Genomic DNA, 16,792 nt, shown 5'->3' on the forward strand with positions numbered 1-16,792 from the left:
CTAGGCAGTGTGAAAAGTAAATTGCAAGGTATTTTTGGAAACAAGGGTAAAGTTGATCTGTGCAGCATGATGAAAAAAATTGCAGTCTTAACGATATCTGTAAACTTTTTTCAAGAGCTAAAAATAATGAAGTTATATTAAATGTAATTTTCTCTTGAGTAATGTTTCCTCATCACCATGTACTGTTATGTTCAATCAAAATGACACAATCTGTATACTAATAGCAAAATGTTTTTATTTCTGACAGAATGTGGATATGATTACATTCAGTTTTGAAACTTGTAATACTTCCATTCTTTTAAACCAATTTAATTTCTTGAACAAAATGAATATTTACATAACAACCCCCCCCCCCCCCCCCAAAAAAAAAAAACAACCCAAAACAATAAAATGATTTTCTCCAATACCCGCTTCAAAATGTCCAGGTTGATTATATTTCAGATTTGGCTACACCATGCATAAAAACTAAAAAGGTAGCATTTGCACACCAATTTCATGACGAATTTGTTCATCTAATGCAAAGTGATGTGGCAGCAACATTCAAGTTGAGGAGTTATTAAGCAGTGAATGAAATTCCAGCAGTCTTTGATCTTCATTCTTTTTGGCATTTTGCAAAAGAACCTGCATAGAGATAACATATGTTTAATACCAAACACTGGGAGACCAATACAAAAATTAAAACCATGAATGAAACCAATTTTAGTTTGAACAAGGAAATATAAATGGCATTTCCTAAAGTCATAATAGAAAATTGGCCCTTAATATGGAAATATCCCAACGACATAGTTTCATTGCGGTGACAATGTAGGTTTTAGGCAGCAATAAGGCACTCACATCAACAAGTTCCTGATCATTCTTGGCATGCAGGTGTCTAAGGAGATACCACCTGGCTACCTGCATCACCGTCACGGGGACGTCTTGAGATGGAACATAAACCAGCCTCTCCAACAACCGCCTAGTTTCCCTACAGAAAACATGATGCAAACAGCAGCAGAAAATAATTACACCAACATTTGGTTTGATTTCCCCTAATAATTCAGAATGTAAAGCTTTCTCATTTATTTTGTCAATCTGCATTAAATGTCTGATACCCTGGCTGTGTCCAAAACTGATGTCTTAACAACATACTTGATACAGCAAAGGTTCTATACCCCGTGATTGGTCTATTAGTCCTCGGCTCTCCTACAATGCACTCTAAATACTCTGACAAGTACCAAAGGAGGTGACAGAAATTTTTTAAACAAGTGGTTGGAAAAAAACAACAACTTTCTATGCAGGTTTAAAAGGAATAATCTTGAAAAGATAAATGGAGACATAAATTTCAAGTTGTTATGTTAGGATTAATTTAACCATTTAAAGGAATAATTACACATGACAATATGATAGTATCAAAAACAAACAACAGGACATGTTACTAGAACAGCATCCTTATTTAATGTTAGACACACTTAGATCTGTACCATTGACAGTGTAATGGGAACAGCACAGTGAGCAGCACTAACCTAGCAGCCATCTTGGTCACATAATGGAGTAGAGCCTGGAACAGGAGGGCCACAGGAGAAGCGTCCAGCTTTAAAGTCTCAGTAGTTGCTTCCATCACCAGCTCCTTCCAGTCATTTCCAGGGACACCAGCCTTACGAGTCAGACCACACAGGACTCAGTATAAAACTGACTAAGAAAACTTTCAAGTACCAGTACATTGACTAAAATGTATTTCTTTAAACTTAATTGCTTTTTAAACTGCGCATAAGACCTTTTAGAAAATCAATGGCTGTAATATGGAGAGGATATTTATCATTTACAATACAAGAAAAAAATAACTATTTCCCAGTCAAGAGGTAAAATGATTTGTTGTCCTGTGAGCAGTGAGCTAAAAACCACATGCTGCAAGTGAAATCACAAAGAAAGCTTTTTGTCTTGTTTGAATTTTCCCTTGGCCTTGCTTGCTGACATGTGATTCACAGATAGACCTTCACTCATCTTTAATCTTTTTTACTTTGCTTCTGCCCACTTGACAGGGACGTAGAAAGGAACTGTCTCAAGCTTTATATGTGTGTGTGAAATACTAGGTAACGCTGACATCATTTAATAATACCACTATTTCTTATAACTACAGCATAACTTTTGGAGGTAAAAAAAAAAGCAAAAAACAACTTTACACTTTAAAATGTTCTTTATTTGTTACACTAGCTGCATTGCCCTTCTATATAGCTCTACTTTCTGACCCCCCAAATTAAAAATATTTAGGAGGTAAGATGAAAATACATTTAATGATACTTACCATACAGGGTCCTAGAGCTAGCAGAGCAAGTCGAAGCAGACTGGCTACCTGGAAGCTGTGCATGCCAAGCTGCAAGGCTATTTGCAGACTCTGCCTGTAAGCCATTACTCCCTGCACCAGCAAGCCCTGGCTACGATACACTTCAGCCAGCCACTGAGGGAAAGAAAGCAAAAAAAAAGCCATAAAAACAAGAGCTGATTATTTTAAGTAGAAAGAAGGATGAAGGTTTTGCTAAGTGACCGTTTCAAACTGTTGATATTTTCAGCTCGTAAAATTGAAAGACCACATACTGGTGCGGTTGTTTTTACAAGACAACACGATACTGGCTTCATTATGATAACATCAAGAAGAAAAGACACTTTCATTTTTGGTATTAATACACTGCTGTAGAACTGATTCTGCAACAATAAAGATTCATTGAAAATAAGGTAGGGAAAGGTATACAAACTTGTGAGCTTGAAATCCAGTAATTCACTGGTTTCTGCTGAAATAAAATGCTGACTGCACTGTTATGAAAAAAAAATGTTGCATCCACGTGTTTTGTCTTACATGCCATGCCCCAAGGTTGGTGGGATTCATCATCACAGCTTTGTTGAGCTGCTCCAACACAGGGTCTACCAGAATAGCACCTTCATTAGCCATGAGAAGGCGCTGGTACTGTACCTGCCTTAGTGACAACATCACTGCAGGGTGTTCGGGGGACACATTCAGAACCTGGAATAAACAAGGCATAGGAACAACAAAATGTCATTACATCTTCCTTTTCTACTGTGAAATAAGATTGCATGCAAAAATATGTGCCTTTTCATATTTTACCTGTGTGCAGAGGGCTTCAGCCTTATCCAGCTGCCCCTCCATCATGAGACCAGCAACAGCCTGTTGCAGTACCCAGCCTTCCAGAGACTGTGCTAGAGGCCGTTCTATCTCCTCAACACTATGCACTGCAACCCCAAAATAGATCAGCTTTACTCTCAAATACACATAGAAAAAGAAAAAAAAAACAACTACAGCCCACCAGTGAAGCCCACCTTTCTCAGAGACCACTGACATGAGGATTTGCTGTAGGGACAGTCTGTGAGGAGCAGAACCAGAGAGATAACAGGCAGTGTTTTCAGTGTGACAAGCAGCCATCAAACCTGCCCATGTTGCTGGATCATCTGAAGAAAGGAGAAGAATGGAGACTCATAGCCATTTGCAGGTAAAAACAATTTAATGAACAAGCTTGCAAGCGTTTCCTTAAAGGCATCAAAGTTTTATGATGCTTGACATGTGCACTGTACAACCAAAAAATATCTATACATTTTAACTTTCAGATACGAATGTTTACCTGCCTTTACTTTTGGATGATGGAATAACATCTTGTAAAATAGTTCAACATCGAATTCATGCTTTGTGCCTCCATTCGACTACGAAGAGTGTCTGAAACTAATTTATCATCCTGTGGCCAACCAATTGCAATCCAAACATTTGTGACTATGCAAATGCCATCTAAGGAATCACCTATGCATGGAAAGTATTGTGTGTCTGCAGTGATGCAGTTGGCCTGAGGATGTTGACAAACAAAGTAGTTTGTGTGTTTATTTACCTGGACAGAGCAGCGTGGCTCTCTGCATAGTCTTCAGTGCATTCCTGTGACTGTCCTCGCCAGAATGTCTCCCACAGGCCAGCTGGTTCACTCCACTGTACAACAATGCCCTCTGCAGTCACACAATGAGGTCATTTCAGCAAAGTATGCAGATACCAAGTCAAAGATGCAAGATGAAAAAAATATTTTGTTTTAGCTGTGGACATATCTGCAATTTATATGTCCAACACACATTTTCATTTTACATCATTTTAGATCATTAATAAGTAAAACAATAAGTCATTCATGTAAAACTATAGAAAAAATTGAGACAAATGATGAAACTTCTACCTTTCCTTGCATCATACTGGAAAGACAAGCAATGTGGCCAGCAACTGCACCACCCTGTTTAACCAAAAAACAAATAATTACAACTGTTGAGAGATATTGCAGAAAAGCTCAGATAAATGTGTGTAAATATATCCGATTTCTGGGTTTACGCTTGTGAATAATTTCCATTTGTGTAAGTAGAGACTCACATTTGCCTTTCTAGGATAGTACTGTGGTACCACTCTTGACAGAAGAGCCCAGAGAGACGGATTTCCAGGGTTTCTGTAAAATAGCACAGAATAATAGGATAGGAGGAGATTTTATATACTGTATTTATTGCATATGCAGCACCATGTTGAAGGAACTGTGGACCCAACTCACAGTGCAGAATTTTAAAACAGAATAACGATGTTTTTTTCATTTTTGGTCAAATTGCAGAAAGTCCAAGGCACATGCCTCATGTTGCTGCATGCAGTCAATGAAATGTTAATAGAATAATGTGTGGGCAAGTTTATAATAAGGCCACAAAATTCATTTGATGTTCCTGCACAACTGGCAAAGGCAACAGCTGAATAGACCAAACACATGAATAATTATTGATTCACACATGTAATCATCTTTAAATTTTCATACCATCTCCAGTAATTTGCACAATAATCCACACTTAAAGGTGCCAATGTTGTTTTTCTTCAGTGTAAAACATGTATTATCATGTCAATCCTGACTTTAAAAAGAACAACAAAAAAAACAAACAGGAAACTAGATAATTGTAGGATACAGCACATCAGTAAGTGCCAGTTATACAAGTAGTTCACCTGTGCACAGCTCTGGAGGCCTCTCTTTGTACAGCACTGTAATTGCCCTGCAGAGCCAGCAAGGTGCAGGTGAGCAGACAGTGCTGCTCCACAACAGTCCCTGAAGCTGATCCTTGTTTTAGCAGCTCGGTCAGGGCAGCAGCAGCAAGTGTCGTATCACCATGGACCAAACCAAGAGCACATAAACAAAGCAAAGACTCTGGAACTGGCTCCTTCAATGCTGAGCTAAAGACACAGAACAGACAGGTATATGTGATGTGAAAATATATTTTTTAAAAGTCTTATTGCATATAATTTTATTTCTATTAAATGACAATCCTGATGAGAATAATAGTTTTAAAAAGCTTTTACAACAATAAACTGAGGCTTAGCAGTTTTAACAGTTTTTATTTAATTCAGTAGATGGAAGGACCTGAGCTGGACCACTAAGGGTTAACACTACACCACTCTGACTCAGTGCCAGCAAGGTGGTGGTGGAGGAGTACTGACTGGTTTGTTTGTGCACCTCCTAATCCACAGCTATGTGCACCATTTCAGTGTCAATGAAGGCTGAAAATCAATTTCCAAACCCACTGCAGATTTTGCAATGATTCTTTGAGGCTATGGTCTTGGCAGAAATCAGCATTCAAGAAAATAGTTTCTGGGTGTCTATAATGTTTACAGATTGTAAACTTTTGTAAATAGAAGTTGTTTGATTGTGATTTCGTGAAATGAATCCTCTGAAAATGTCCAGACCAAAAAAAAAAAAAAAAACCCCAAGCAAGCAGCAATTTTTATCTTATGCTTTTAATCTTGTCCTCTTTTATTCTCTGGCTTTTAATACCATGCGAGTTATGTGTCTATTTATTTTATTTGTTTCATTTGTTAAACCTTTTAACTTGTTTTTTTTATTTTGATAAAGGCTGACCTTAGTTGTTTTTTTTCTTTATTACTTTATTTACTTATGATTTTTTTAATGTGAACTTTGGAGAGGCTTTGTGTTTAAAGTTTGCTTCATAAATAAAACAGATGGATGGAATGAATAAGAATGTTTGCACTTTTTGTAAATGTTCTCCTTGCTTAACAATGAACGTTTAAGGCTCTACACACTATGGTTGACTGATTTTTACAGTATCAAAAATAAATTCAATCATGATATTAAATGTAATTTGCTTACTTAATGTGCACACAGTATATTTAGCATTGTTACCCTATGTCCAATACAGCCGAAGTGCTTTTCTGACCTAATGAAGGCATTACACAATTTTTACCAGCTGTAAAGCGAAATGAAGATTGGTGAAGATAACACACATCTATTTATCTGTGAAAGGCATTTTTCATTTATGAATCCAGACAACACAGTGAGCTCACCATTTAAAAAGCAGAGTTTTGGCTGAGTCCAGGTTACCCTGCCGGTGCTGCAGCATAGCCAGAGCAGTCAATATGTAAGCCTTCTCCTTCTCAGTGGAAGCAACAGCCAAGGCACGCTCATATGCTTCAACATACACACAAAACATTTATTTACTCCATCTTTAAAAAGGTAAAACATAAATCCAATCTCTATGTTCCATGTGCATCCTACTCCTTACCACTGCTGCTTTCTGAAAAGAGACCAGCTCTGCAGTAGGCCAGAGCCAGACCAACCAGGTCACTGAGCTCCTGCAGAAGAGTGGAATTATAAGCATGCACTGCTTCTTCCCACTGGCCTGAGTTACTTCAAAAAAACACAGTGAGACACACGGAGTGAAGTTTTGGGTAACTGGTGAGTGTTTTCAAAGATGGTTAAAGTTCAACATAATGAGACAGCAGGTTACCACAAAGCACGGCCATAACTTCCAAGAGAAAATGTCAGCTCTCCAGGAGAAGACATAGACTGAAGCAGTTCAACTGCCCTAAGGAGAGCATTTGTATCAAGAAAGATTAATTGTAAAAACAACACATTTAAAACTCCATTATTTTTAGATGAGCAAGTATCCTAGAGATCACTTTCTTTTCTTAAAGTACTGACTTATATCAAGCAAACAAAGTCTGTATGCTTCATACCTTTGGTACGCCTGTAAGGCCTGTCTCTTCAGCTGCAGATGCTCATTAAGGTAACCCAGCATAATAAAGGCATCTGGGTCTGACTGAATTCTCTCTGAAAGAGATGCATAAGAGATCGAAACGACACACTTTCTCTCTCAACACAACCAATTCAGAACCAACACATCTGTAGCCCTATGCGAACATCAGCACACTAATATATGCTGTACCTGTGTACTTGCTGAGTGCAACGTGAGCAGCAGAAATGGCATTCATCTGAATAATGTTGTAGGAGTACAGCTCAGTGTCTCTATTGCTTTGATCTAGAAGGATGGAACAAACCCAGTAGGCATAACCTTTCACTCCCTCCGTCTGACAAAGAAATTGTAGAAATATTTTAGTGATGACAGAGTTCAGAAGTGAATACAGTCTTTAAAAAACTAAGCAAAAGCAGCACGATGTTTAACAGTATGGAAGCTTAAAGCCAAAAACAGGATGGAGTGAGAAAAGTGAAACAAAAGGCTGTTTAGATAATGAGTGGTTATTACAATAGGAGTAGTTCTGATATGTCACATACGTGTGTGCTAAGTTCAGTGGTGTGCCTGAAAAGATCCATGGTGTCATAGCTTCCCACGCTTTCTGCTATCAGAGCCTGGAGGATGACAAAAGCAATGCACTATAATTAAGGCAGATAAAGACAAAGAGTCTAACAGATACACCAGTACTATCTGTACTATCAGTTGAACTGAACACTACCAGCTCCAACACTAAACAAAACTTTCACATTTCAGTAAACTGACCATGTCTCATGTTATATTATAATATTAAATAATTATTAAGCTTCCTGTTAAAACTTTTTCAATGTTAAATACTATTTGTCTGAATTTATGGATTTTAGTACTGAATATATTTTTCTTTTTTGTGAGTTGACATTAGATATGGAAAAGTGCCCGAAAAAATGTGAATTATTTTTTATTGCTATTAATGTACTTTTTAATGTTTCCTTTGAACCCCAGTCTAATCCATTTGAAGTTTTATGTTAAGGACTTTGATTTCTCTTGTATATAAAATGTGCTGTATAAATTGACTGTAACAATACTTTAAGTGAGGAAGAATACCTGTCCAATCCAGCAGTTGACATACAGAGGTTCGAGAGACTGAGCAATCTTAAAGGCCTCATGTGCAAGCTAAGACAAGAAATATACTTTTTTTACACAATAGTGACAATTTGCAACAATAAAATAATAGTAGAAAAAAAACAAAAAAACCCCCCAAAAAATAGTATGTAAGGAAAATGATCACATACCTCTATATTGTCCTTCTTTAAATACAGAGCTCCAAGGTTTGTCCAAGCTACAACATTCTGAATTAAAAACTTGAAGTCACATTAAAGGTAAAGAATAATATAACCACTAATACAAATGTAACCAACATACATTTGGCTCAACTTGTATGGACTTGATGAAGCAATGCTGAGCCAGAGAATAGTTTCCCAAACCTGATGGAACAAGATAAAAATGTTCATTTCGCTTGCTAAATTTAAATCAAAGATATCTGTTACTATCTGAATTAAACAGCTAGAGCTATATTTACATACATAGCTGAGTTATGCATTATACCAGATGATTTAACAGTGACAATATTGTTGTACTCTTGTCATTGCTACAGAGGAAGTGTCGGGCTTGTACACTGTAGTTCAGTTTTTTTAATATGACAGGTGGTTGGTCTTTAAGAGCAAGACCTCCAAATTCGAGGTCTTTTGGTCTAAACATATTACCAACATTTTTCTTCTATGATTATCGTTACCTTTGATCATAGAAATCACTCCTAGGGCATTCCAGAAAGTATGGTTGCTACTGTCCATCATAGTAGCCTTTTTGAGACACTGCACAAGAAGAACAAGAAGAAACTCATACTAAGACTATTTCTGGGAACAAGCAGCAAAGCAAAACTGTCATGTCGATTTTCTGACCAACCTGCTGGGCTTTCTCCAGGTCCTGACATGCAGAGTTCTCGTCTCCCTCTGTGATGGAAGGCAGGCAGGCAGCCTGGTGGTAATAATTGAGCCCAAGATCATACCAAAGGCTGGGAACCTCAGGCATCAGCTTTAAAGCGTGAACGTAGCACCTGAAACAGAAACACATGCCCGAACTCTTCAGTGTTTATCTATTTTGGTTATGGATATGGTTCCGTGGAGCACAGAGAAACCATTATATCAGTATATACACAGTTATTCAATGTCAAGTTTGTCATAGTGCACAAACCTTACGAATGTGTTATTTGACAACATAGCAATAATATATGCTAATGCTGGTCATACCTCTCACCAACTTTAAGCGTCTGGGCCTGGTTCAGTATGTGGCTTTGCATGCTGGAGTCGAAACCGGACAGTAAGGTTGGCACTACAACTTGTGCTCTCTTTGGTGAAACAGTGCTAACTGCTGTGCAAGCATCTCCCAGCAGCTTCCACAGACACGACAGGTCCGGTCGCAGCTGCACAGCTCTGAGGAGCACAGAAATGAATTGAATTGAAGAGTAATCACTAACAGAAAAATGTTTTCTTTTTGTAATTAATGTTCATCAGTAAACTAAATGTGCAGCTGCCTGAAGAGGTTCTCTATAGCTTGCTGAATGAGGTCAATGGCTCCTCCATCTCTGCAGTCCTCCAGTAAGCTTTTGGCAAGAGACAGCTGGCACTCCCCAAGGCCTTCACAACACATCATACAAATAAAACTACATTTACAGCTTTTGAAGGTTATGTTGCCTGAAATACATGACAAAAGGTAGTAAATCGTGACAAATTGTGCATGTTAAAAACACTCTGAAACAACGCTTACCTTTGAGAGCAGGAACGTAGTCCTGGTGTGTTGTGATTTGCAGGTACTCTGCAACTGCCTCTTTGTATTTACCAAGCGTCTGTTTGATTGCAGCTGCTTGATAAACACTGTAGATGGAGCTGGGCTGCAGTTGATGGGCCTTGCCAAAGGCCTTCAGAGCTGCTGTGAAGCTCCTCCGGTTTAGATAAGCCTCACCTAAACACTCCCAGCACACCCAGTCGTCAGGGTCTGCTCTCAAAGATGCCTGCAAGCTATACACATGAAGGACAATTAATGCTGATGCTGTAGCAAAAACATATCCGGACATATGTCATAAGTGTACTTGTAGTTTTTTTTTTGTTTGTTTTTTTTTTTTAATTCTTACTCAGCTATAGCCTTTTGATGTTCTCCAATTTTCAGGTAATATAGGCCTCGTCTCATCCAGGCCCATTTTGCAGAACCTGGAGTGGCTTTCTCTATGACTGACTGAAGAATTGTTAAGGCAGTGTCCTGTGGCATTTTGGGTAAAAGAAAACAAGTAAAGTAAGAAGACAGCATGAGAGAAACTCCAAAAATTGTCACTTTTACCCATGAGACCACTTACCATATCCCCCTGCCCCATGCTGAGATCCACTGATGCAGCTCCAGACTCTGCATCATCACTGTTTAATTGAAAAGCCTTCTTATAGCAGCCTTGTGCACGGCCATTATCATGTGCTACCTCCCGATAATAATGCCCAAGATAGCGAAATGCACAACCAAGGTGTGGATCCAACTTTGCAGCCTGAAACGGACAAAGAAAGCTCAAACTGATTCAACTTTGAGATCAAAGTTATTGTAGGATTTCTTTATATGTTAGATTTGTCATTTTATGCTAGTTTTTTAATGCTAGCAACAATTAGCACATCAGAATTAATATAAAACAAAACAGTATTAAATTCTCTAAAAGACATTTCTACATTTTAAGGGGAAATCATTATAACCTTTAACAAGTGTGTATGGGTTTTGCTCCGGTCTTTACGAGTCTCTTCCCCCATGTCCCAATAGAGTTGTCCAAGCAAAAAGAAATATTCTCCACTGTCTGGATTCTGGCTTGAAGCCTTTAGGAAGCTGGTAGCAGAAGAACAAGAAAACACAAAGTAAAATAACAATGCTGTGCCACACAAATGAAGCAGTTAATTGATGTGAAAACACAACCTACTTCCATATTTTTTTTACCTCTGCTCTGCCAGCTGCTGCTGGCCTTCAGCTAAATGTACCAGTCCTTCCAGAGCCAATGCCTGGCCCAGGCTTGGGTTGGAGGCCACCAGCTCTGAAGACAGCTATGAAAAATACAATAAATTAATCTGCACTCTTCCATCATTAAGATACTAGACTTATGCTCAACTTTCACTGTATTCACAAGCTTAGTAGGTTTTCAAATTTATATGTGATAAAATACTGCATTTTCAACATTTACCTTGAACTAAAACATATTTATTTACAGATATAAGAGGGCAAAGATGTTCAACCTTATGTGCTTGATCAATCTGTCCTTTGTTGAGGTACCCACGGCCTTTTAAGGCTAACAGCATCGGGTCTTTGTCCGCCTCTGGAATCTAAAAACAAAACACACAAAAAAAAAACCCAACATATTAATTTTACATCATCAAAATGCTTAATAAATCTAGGACCAACACTAGAATCAAACAGAGGAATTATTTACTATTTACTACTCCCAGTTGTGTTTCCAAGAGTTTAACTATTTCCTTTTAGCGCTGCTCTTGACAATCTGACTGCTTACAGTTTTTCTCACAGCAATTTTCAACAGCATATAGACATAATCACTTAAGAGTTGAGTCCTTTTTAGTCCTTTTTTTCATAATTTCACTGTTATTAAGTAAAATACCATAAGATGACCCTTCTCAGAAGAGTTGGCCATTACAGATAATCCAAGCATGAAAAGTCAAGAGCTCATCTAATCTGGGCTCATCATAACGTCAAAAAGAACGAACACCTACAAGCGGTGCTTGTTTTTCAAGGAGGTGGGGAGAGTTGTGCTGAGCCTCATAATTCAGCAGCAGTTACTCCAGAATCTAAACATTGGATAACTACCGTAGAGCGACCAGATGGAGGAGAAAGTAGTGGTTTGCAGAGTGTGAGTCCAAAGCACGTGCTGCTGGGAGGACGGGTGTTTGGTCTGCTTTGAGTGGCTCGTGGTCCGCTTCCAGGATGGTACAATTTGTTTGGCGCAGTATGAACACCAATTACACTCTCATGCACACCAAAGAAATGAACTGTGGTCTGCTTAACAGTCAGGGGTCTTGGTTCGCTTGAAAACGGACTATCCAGTGACCAAAAAGAAAAAGAAGAAAAGCAAAACCAGCAACACTTGTTCAGAAAACGTATGTTCTACGTTCTACAGGAACCCAAAGACCAGAGTCCTGCAGGGGTCCTTTTCTTCCGATCCCAACCCGCCCAAATGCATGATGACGACTAAACCCAATCCATTAACTGAAATCTGGAACGAACCCATTTATGCATGATCTGTGATCCAACTTTCCTGTTAACATATGTAATTGTAAAAAACATAAAGCCTGTCCCACTTTCATTACTTTTCTGTTTTCTTATTTCTAATGTGATTAATGTTGTTTTGTCATTTTCATTTACAAAAAAGCAAAACATGATCTTAAGATTTTTTTTTTTGTACAATATCATACTGAACCACTTGACCACCATCTCTGGATTCAGCTTTGTTCTCCAATCCTAAATCACAGAACCAGCAGCAGCAAAATATCTCACTGCACAGGGTGACAACAACCACCATTGCAATAAGTGGAAACTTTGGAAATACTCCAGCAGAGCTTCATAATAAAGGTAATCTTGGCATCTGATCAGTTTAAAAAAAATCATAATAATTATCCACCAGCATTATATTTATGTTGTTTTTACCTGATAAACTGCATTTCTGTGGGAGTATCACCCACCGGTGATCAGTTGTTTTGGCCATGTGATGTTGCCCAGGTAGTTTTGTCCGCTTGAGTTTAGTACAGTTGTACACAAACCAAACCAAAGGTGTGAAGGTAAGGAAATTAAAACTTTTGAAAATCCCAGCCTAATTGAAGCAAGTCCTCTGGGCTATCCCAGAGTGAATGCTCCAAGTTCATATTAACTTTGCCTTCCAGACAGTGCTGTTCATTGCACAGAATAACCATCCTTCCAGTTATACCTCGTTGGCTCATCAGGTTTTTCAACCACTGAGCCATTCTGGTTATACGATCGCCAATCTTTTCAACATGTCCATTCCCCTTTAAGAGCCCAAAGTGGTGGATAACAACAGAGGGCATTCTGCTTTCTCATTGGACAGTTTGATCAGTCAATATCTAATCAGATAGAGATAGAAAGACGAGGACAAAATCTGCAGCCACAACTTCCGTGTTGCAAGCAGTTTTGTGTTTTGCATTTCTGGACAGGATGTTTCAAAAGAACTTCTATTTTTTTCAAACATTCATTTACAGCTGAAAAATCTGTACACGTTCATATTGAGCCGGTACAGCAAATAACACACCAGAAATACATTTATTAGTCCAGATGGAGATACAATCGTTCTGCATTTTGTGTCAAGAAAGTAATTTTTACTTCATAATATTAAGATTAAAGCACAAAGAAAAAAATGTGTGTGTTTAATGTTTAAATTTAAATAGAAAATCCAACAATATATTGCAAACACCATTTTATTACCTGTGAAAACGTCTCAAAAGCCTCGTCTGCAGTCTTCTCTCCTTTACTTCTCACTAAGGCCTCGAACTTCAGTGTAAGCAGTTTGACCCTCAGCTTCTTGTCTTCAGAAGAACATACATTCAAACCTAGAAAAATGAAACACACCGAAGATAAGTTAATATTCTAGGGACTAAAATTACAATTTTCCTTTAATGGCAGAAATGGAAATTGTAGATTCAAACAACAAAGTTGCTTTTTACGCACTCTTAACAATGTCTAAACAGATATACTCTTTGCAAACGGATCCATTACTAGACATATGCTGTACATATGGTTAAACACACCTTGAGAGCATGATGTAGCACTATCAGAGTATCTGTGCACTTTAAACTGAGCCTCAGCCAGAGTAAACCATCCAGCTGTTAAGCTAGTTGTCTTCAGTCCTAATGAAAACAGAAAAGACAAGTTAAGGACAGTTATCACACTAAATTCAGGAGATTGAGTGTATATCTCAGCATTGAAATATGTTTAACATAAAAGGAAGATTGAATTATTCAGTCATTTTAAAACTAACCTTGTGCCAGGTCCTTAATGGCATCTGTATATCTTCCTTCTTGCAATGCTATGGTACCCAAACCCAAGCGACCTAATCCACTGTTGGGGACCAAATCCAGGAGCTGAGTGAAAGCGCTAGCAGCATCCTCATCCATGTTACCTTCAAAAAGAAAAATACCATAGCACTAAGTCATATTACATCATGTGATTTAATAATATATACACTACTGGTTAAACATTTGGGATCGCTTTCCATTTTGATTTATGAGGAAAGTAATTTTACAAAAGTAAAATAAAGAAAAAAGTCAGGAATAATTTAGTGTTTTTATTAACATCAACAGATATGTTGTCATGCCAAGTAAAAGTGGCTTGGACTGATCCACACATTACCATTCCAGCCAACGTGCAGCAAGGATTGTTGTTAATTAGTTACTTCACTGAAAGCAGCAATATCACAATGTCTCACCTGTATTGAGGTAGTGGCTACAAAGGATCTCTAGAGGATAACTTTGGCTGGGGTAGAGTGCCAGCATGGACCGGCATGCCTCTTTCATTTTAGCTTCTTCATGTGGCAGCTGCAATAAGAACAGACTCATAATAAACAAAGTCATTTTAGGAAAAAAATGCCTTACATGAACAGAGCAAGGGATGACATAACATATTTTGGTGACAATAACACATTTTAAACACATACTTTAGATGAAACAAGGTATATACTATATTATCCTGATTATGATTAATGTTTCACTTACTTTAGAAAGACATTTGATATAGTCTGATGAGACCTTTCTGTGTTCCTCTCCTGGTACAGGTTCAATGAGAACCATAGCCTTCTCAAACGCTGATATCAACTGGTGATCACAAACAAAGACATGTGGTATAGAGACAAGTACAACAAAAACAACATGAAAACAATTGTGTTTTAATGTTGTTTTTGTTGTATATGGGAGAAACTTTGCTGTTGTAAGAAAATAGATCAGGTACGGTGAAATCGTGTGTGATTATAAAGACAAAACATCGAAAAATTACAATGTTCAGCCCACATTTGAAAAAAATCTTACATGTTTTTCAGCTTCACAGTCCTGCTCCTCCTCATTAATGCAGTTTGATAAAAGCTGGATCATTTGTTGCAGCAGCTGAACCAGTTCCTTCTTATCTACTGCATCTTCCTCCTTCAGCTGAACCAGCTGAATCCAAACTTTTGCCAACTGTGTGCAAACACATATACATCAAAGCATTGTGTGAAAGAGCACAGAAAAAGTCCATTTTTAATATTTATAGATGCTTTTCTTTATATGTACCTACCTTATCATATTCCTTGTCAGAGCAATAAATGTCAGACAGCTTTTTAATCACTTCACAACATTTGTTTTTATCCGAACTGTGGAAGGATAACAGTGAAAATCAATACAACTAAAACTGCATTGAAGATTTTACTAGACGAAAAAGCCAAAACAACAAATGTGCATTAAAAGCGTGACTACCATTAACAAAATGCTATTAATAATGAATCAGTTTTAATCAAAGTGTTTATATTACCTTGCATACAGGTCCACCAGCTTCTGGTAAACATTTGGCAGCTCCTCTTTGAAATCCCACTGATCAGTCTTTTCATAGAGATTTGCTAGGCCCTACAACAACATATCCATTACTGACACAGAGTTTAATTTCTACACTTAGGGATCCAAGCAGAAAACACAAAACTTAGTCTTCAAGAATGAACCCAAATTAAGGACTTGTCCCATCCTTCATAAGAAAGCAGTCACTGATTCTCCCAAATATTGTCCAACTTACTATTATCACCAATTTACTTGCTTAAATTGTACTTTATATATGGATTCATGTAACTTCTGAAATACTTCATGAGACCAGCATCTTACCTGCCAGGCCAGCAGCTGATCTGGATCCAACTCCACTGCTTTCTTATAGGCTGTCTGTGATTGGTCTGGCTGTTCCAGCTCACTGGCTGCCAAACCAATGAATACCCATGCATTGTAATTGTTCTTCTCGAGCTTTAAAACGGTCTGAAAATAATTTGGATAGAGTAAAGGCCATAGAATATCTATCAACTCACTTACTGAAAATAGATTTTTTTTTTTTTTTTCCTTTTATACCTTGCAGTGCTTTAGAGCCTCTTTATATTCTTTGTTTTTAATAGCCTCTCTGGCACTTTTCAGTGCAGCTTTCACTTCTTTATTTGACATTTTCTGGAAACAGAAAATAACATTTCATGTAAAATATTGTGACAATGCAACTCTAAATAATGCACATTAGCCACAGGCTAAGACTAGACACATTTTCAACATTATGCCATAAAGTATAAAATGTCACCTCACTTACGTTGAACGTAACGTTTTGTTTTTTTTGGTTTTGTACAAGATGCTAAAATTTCTGAACTATTAGGTCTTCAGAAAACACAGGCGACTTCAGTTACTTTAGCTCGCTTGTGGCAGTTCTGCTAGCGTTCCTATAACTTAGCATCAAATGTTACCTTGTCAATCCCAAACTCATTTATTTACAGGGATAAATGTTTAGCCGTAACTTTATATTATATTAACTAGCTCAATCCATCTTTTACACTTGTGGGTTGTGAAGAATGAGTATAAAATTGGGACCACCTACTGTTTACTGTTGACTACTTGTGCTGCAGTCTCTTACATGACCCGGAAGTGAAAAGCAGGAAACTTCATATTTTCAAAAGAAAGTGAATTTCTTTTCAGTTCACCGATGC

The 16,792-nt window shown here is 37.7% G+C and overlaps 1 protein-coding gene across 1 annotated transcript; it reads right to left on the minus strand.

Moving 5' to 3' along the window:
- Positions 1 to 382: 382 nt before the first annotated feature.
- Positions 383 to 16,720, minus strand: skic3 (SKI3 subunit of superkiller complex). Its single transcript, XM_079251366.1, has 41 exons — positions 16,684 to 16,720; positions 16,176 to 16,268; positions 15,942 to 16,085; positions 15,601 to 15,692; positions 15,367 to 15,442; positions 15,123 to 15,269; positions 14,814 to 14,912; positions 14,528 to 14,636; positions 14,081 to 14,221; positions 13,851 to 13,949; positions 13,528 to 13,652; positions 11,319 to 11,405; positions 11,026 to 11,129; positions 10,791 to 10,917; positions 10,412 to 10,591; positions 10,193 to 10,317; positions 9,829 to 10,079; positions 9,596 to 9,698; positions 9,312 to 9,494; positions 8,968 to 9,118; positions 8,798 to 8,876; positions 8,428 to 8,489; positions 8,298 to 8,354; positions 8,110 to 8,178; positions 7,569 to 7,643; positions 7,222 to 7,363; positions 7,013 to 7,106; positions 6,784 to 6,861; positions 6,559 to 6,683; positions 6,341 to 6,464; positions 4,991 to 5,215; positions 4,385 to 4,457; positions 4,197 to 4,250; positions 3,867 to 3,978; positions 3,310 to 3,438; positions 3,098 to 3,222; positions 2,831 to 2,995; positions 2,282 to 2,434; positions 1,503 to 1,633; positions 835 to 964; positions 383 to 621 (listed from the first exon to the last, which is right to left on the minus strand). Exons 2-41 carry the CDS (start codon positions 16,263 to 16,265, stop codon positions 541 to 543), a joined length of 4,716 nt encoding a protein of 1,571 aa, XP_079107492.1. The 5' UTR covers positions 16,266 to 16,268; positions 16,684 to 16,720; the 3' UTR covers positions 383 to 540.
- Between the last annotated feature and the right edge of the window lie 72 nt (positions 16,721 to 16,792).

Source organism: Telmatherina bonti (genome assembly GCF_933228915.1).
Source record: "Telmatherina bonti genome assembly, chromosome: 13".
Lineage (NCBI taxonomy): Eukaryota > Metazoa > Chordata > Actinopteri > Atheriniformes > Telmatherinidae > Telmatherina > Telmatherina bonti.

Excerpts from the sequence above, each read along its gene's own strand:
- skic3 (XM_079251366.1), bottom strand. The coding sequence starts at position 16,265 with ATGTCAAATAAAGAAGTGAAAGCTGCACTGAAAAGTGCCAGAGAGGCT. Across the intron at positions 15,693-15,941 it reads ATCAGCTGCTGGCCTGGCAG|GGCCTAGCAAATCTCTATGA; the intron begins GTAAGATGCTGG and ends ATGTTGTTGTAG. Across the intron at positions 8,877-8,967 it reads ACCTGGAGAAAGCCCAGCAG|TGTCTCAAAAAGGCTACTAT; the intron begins GTTGGTCAGAAA and ends CTTCTTGTGCAG.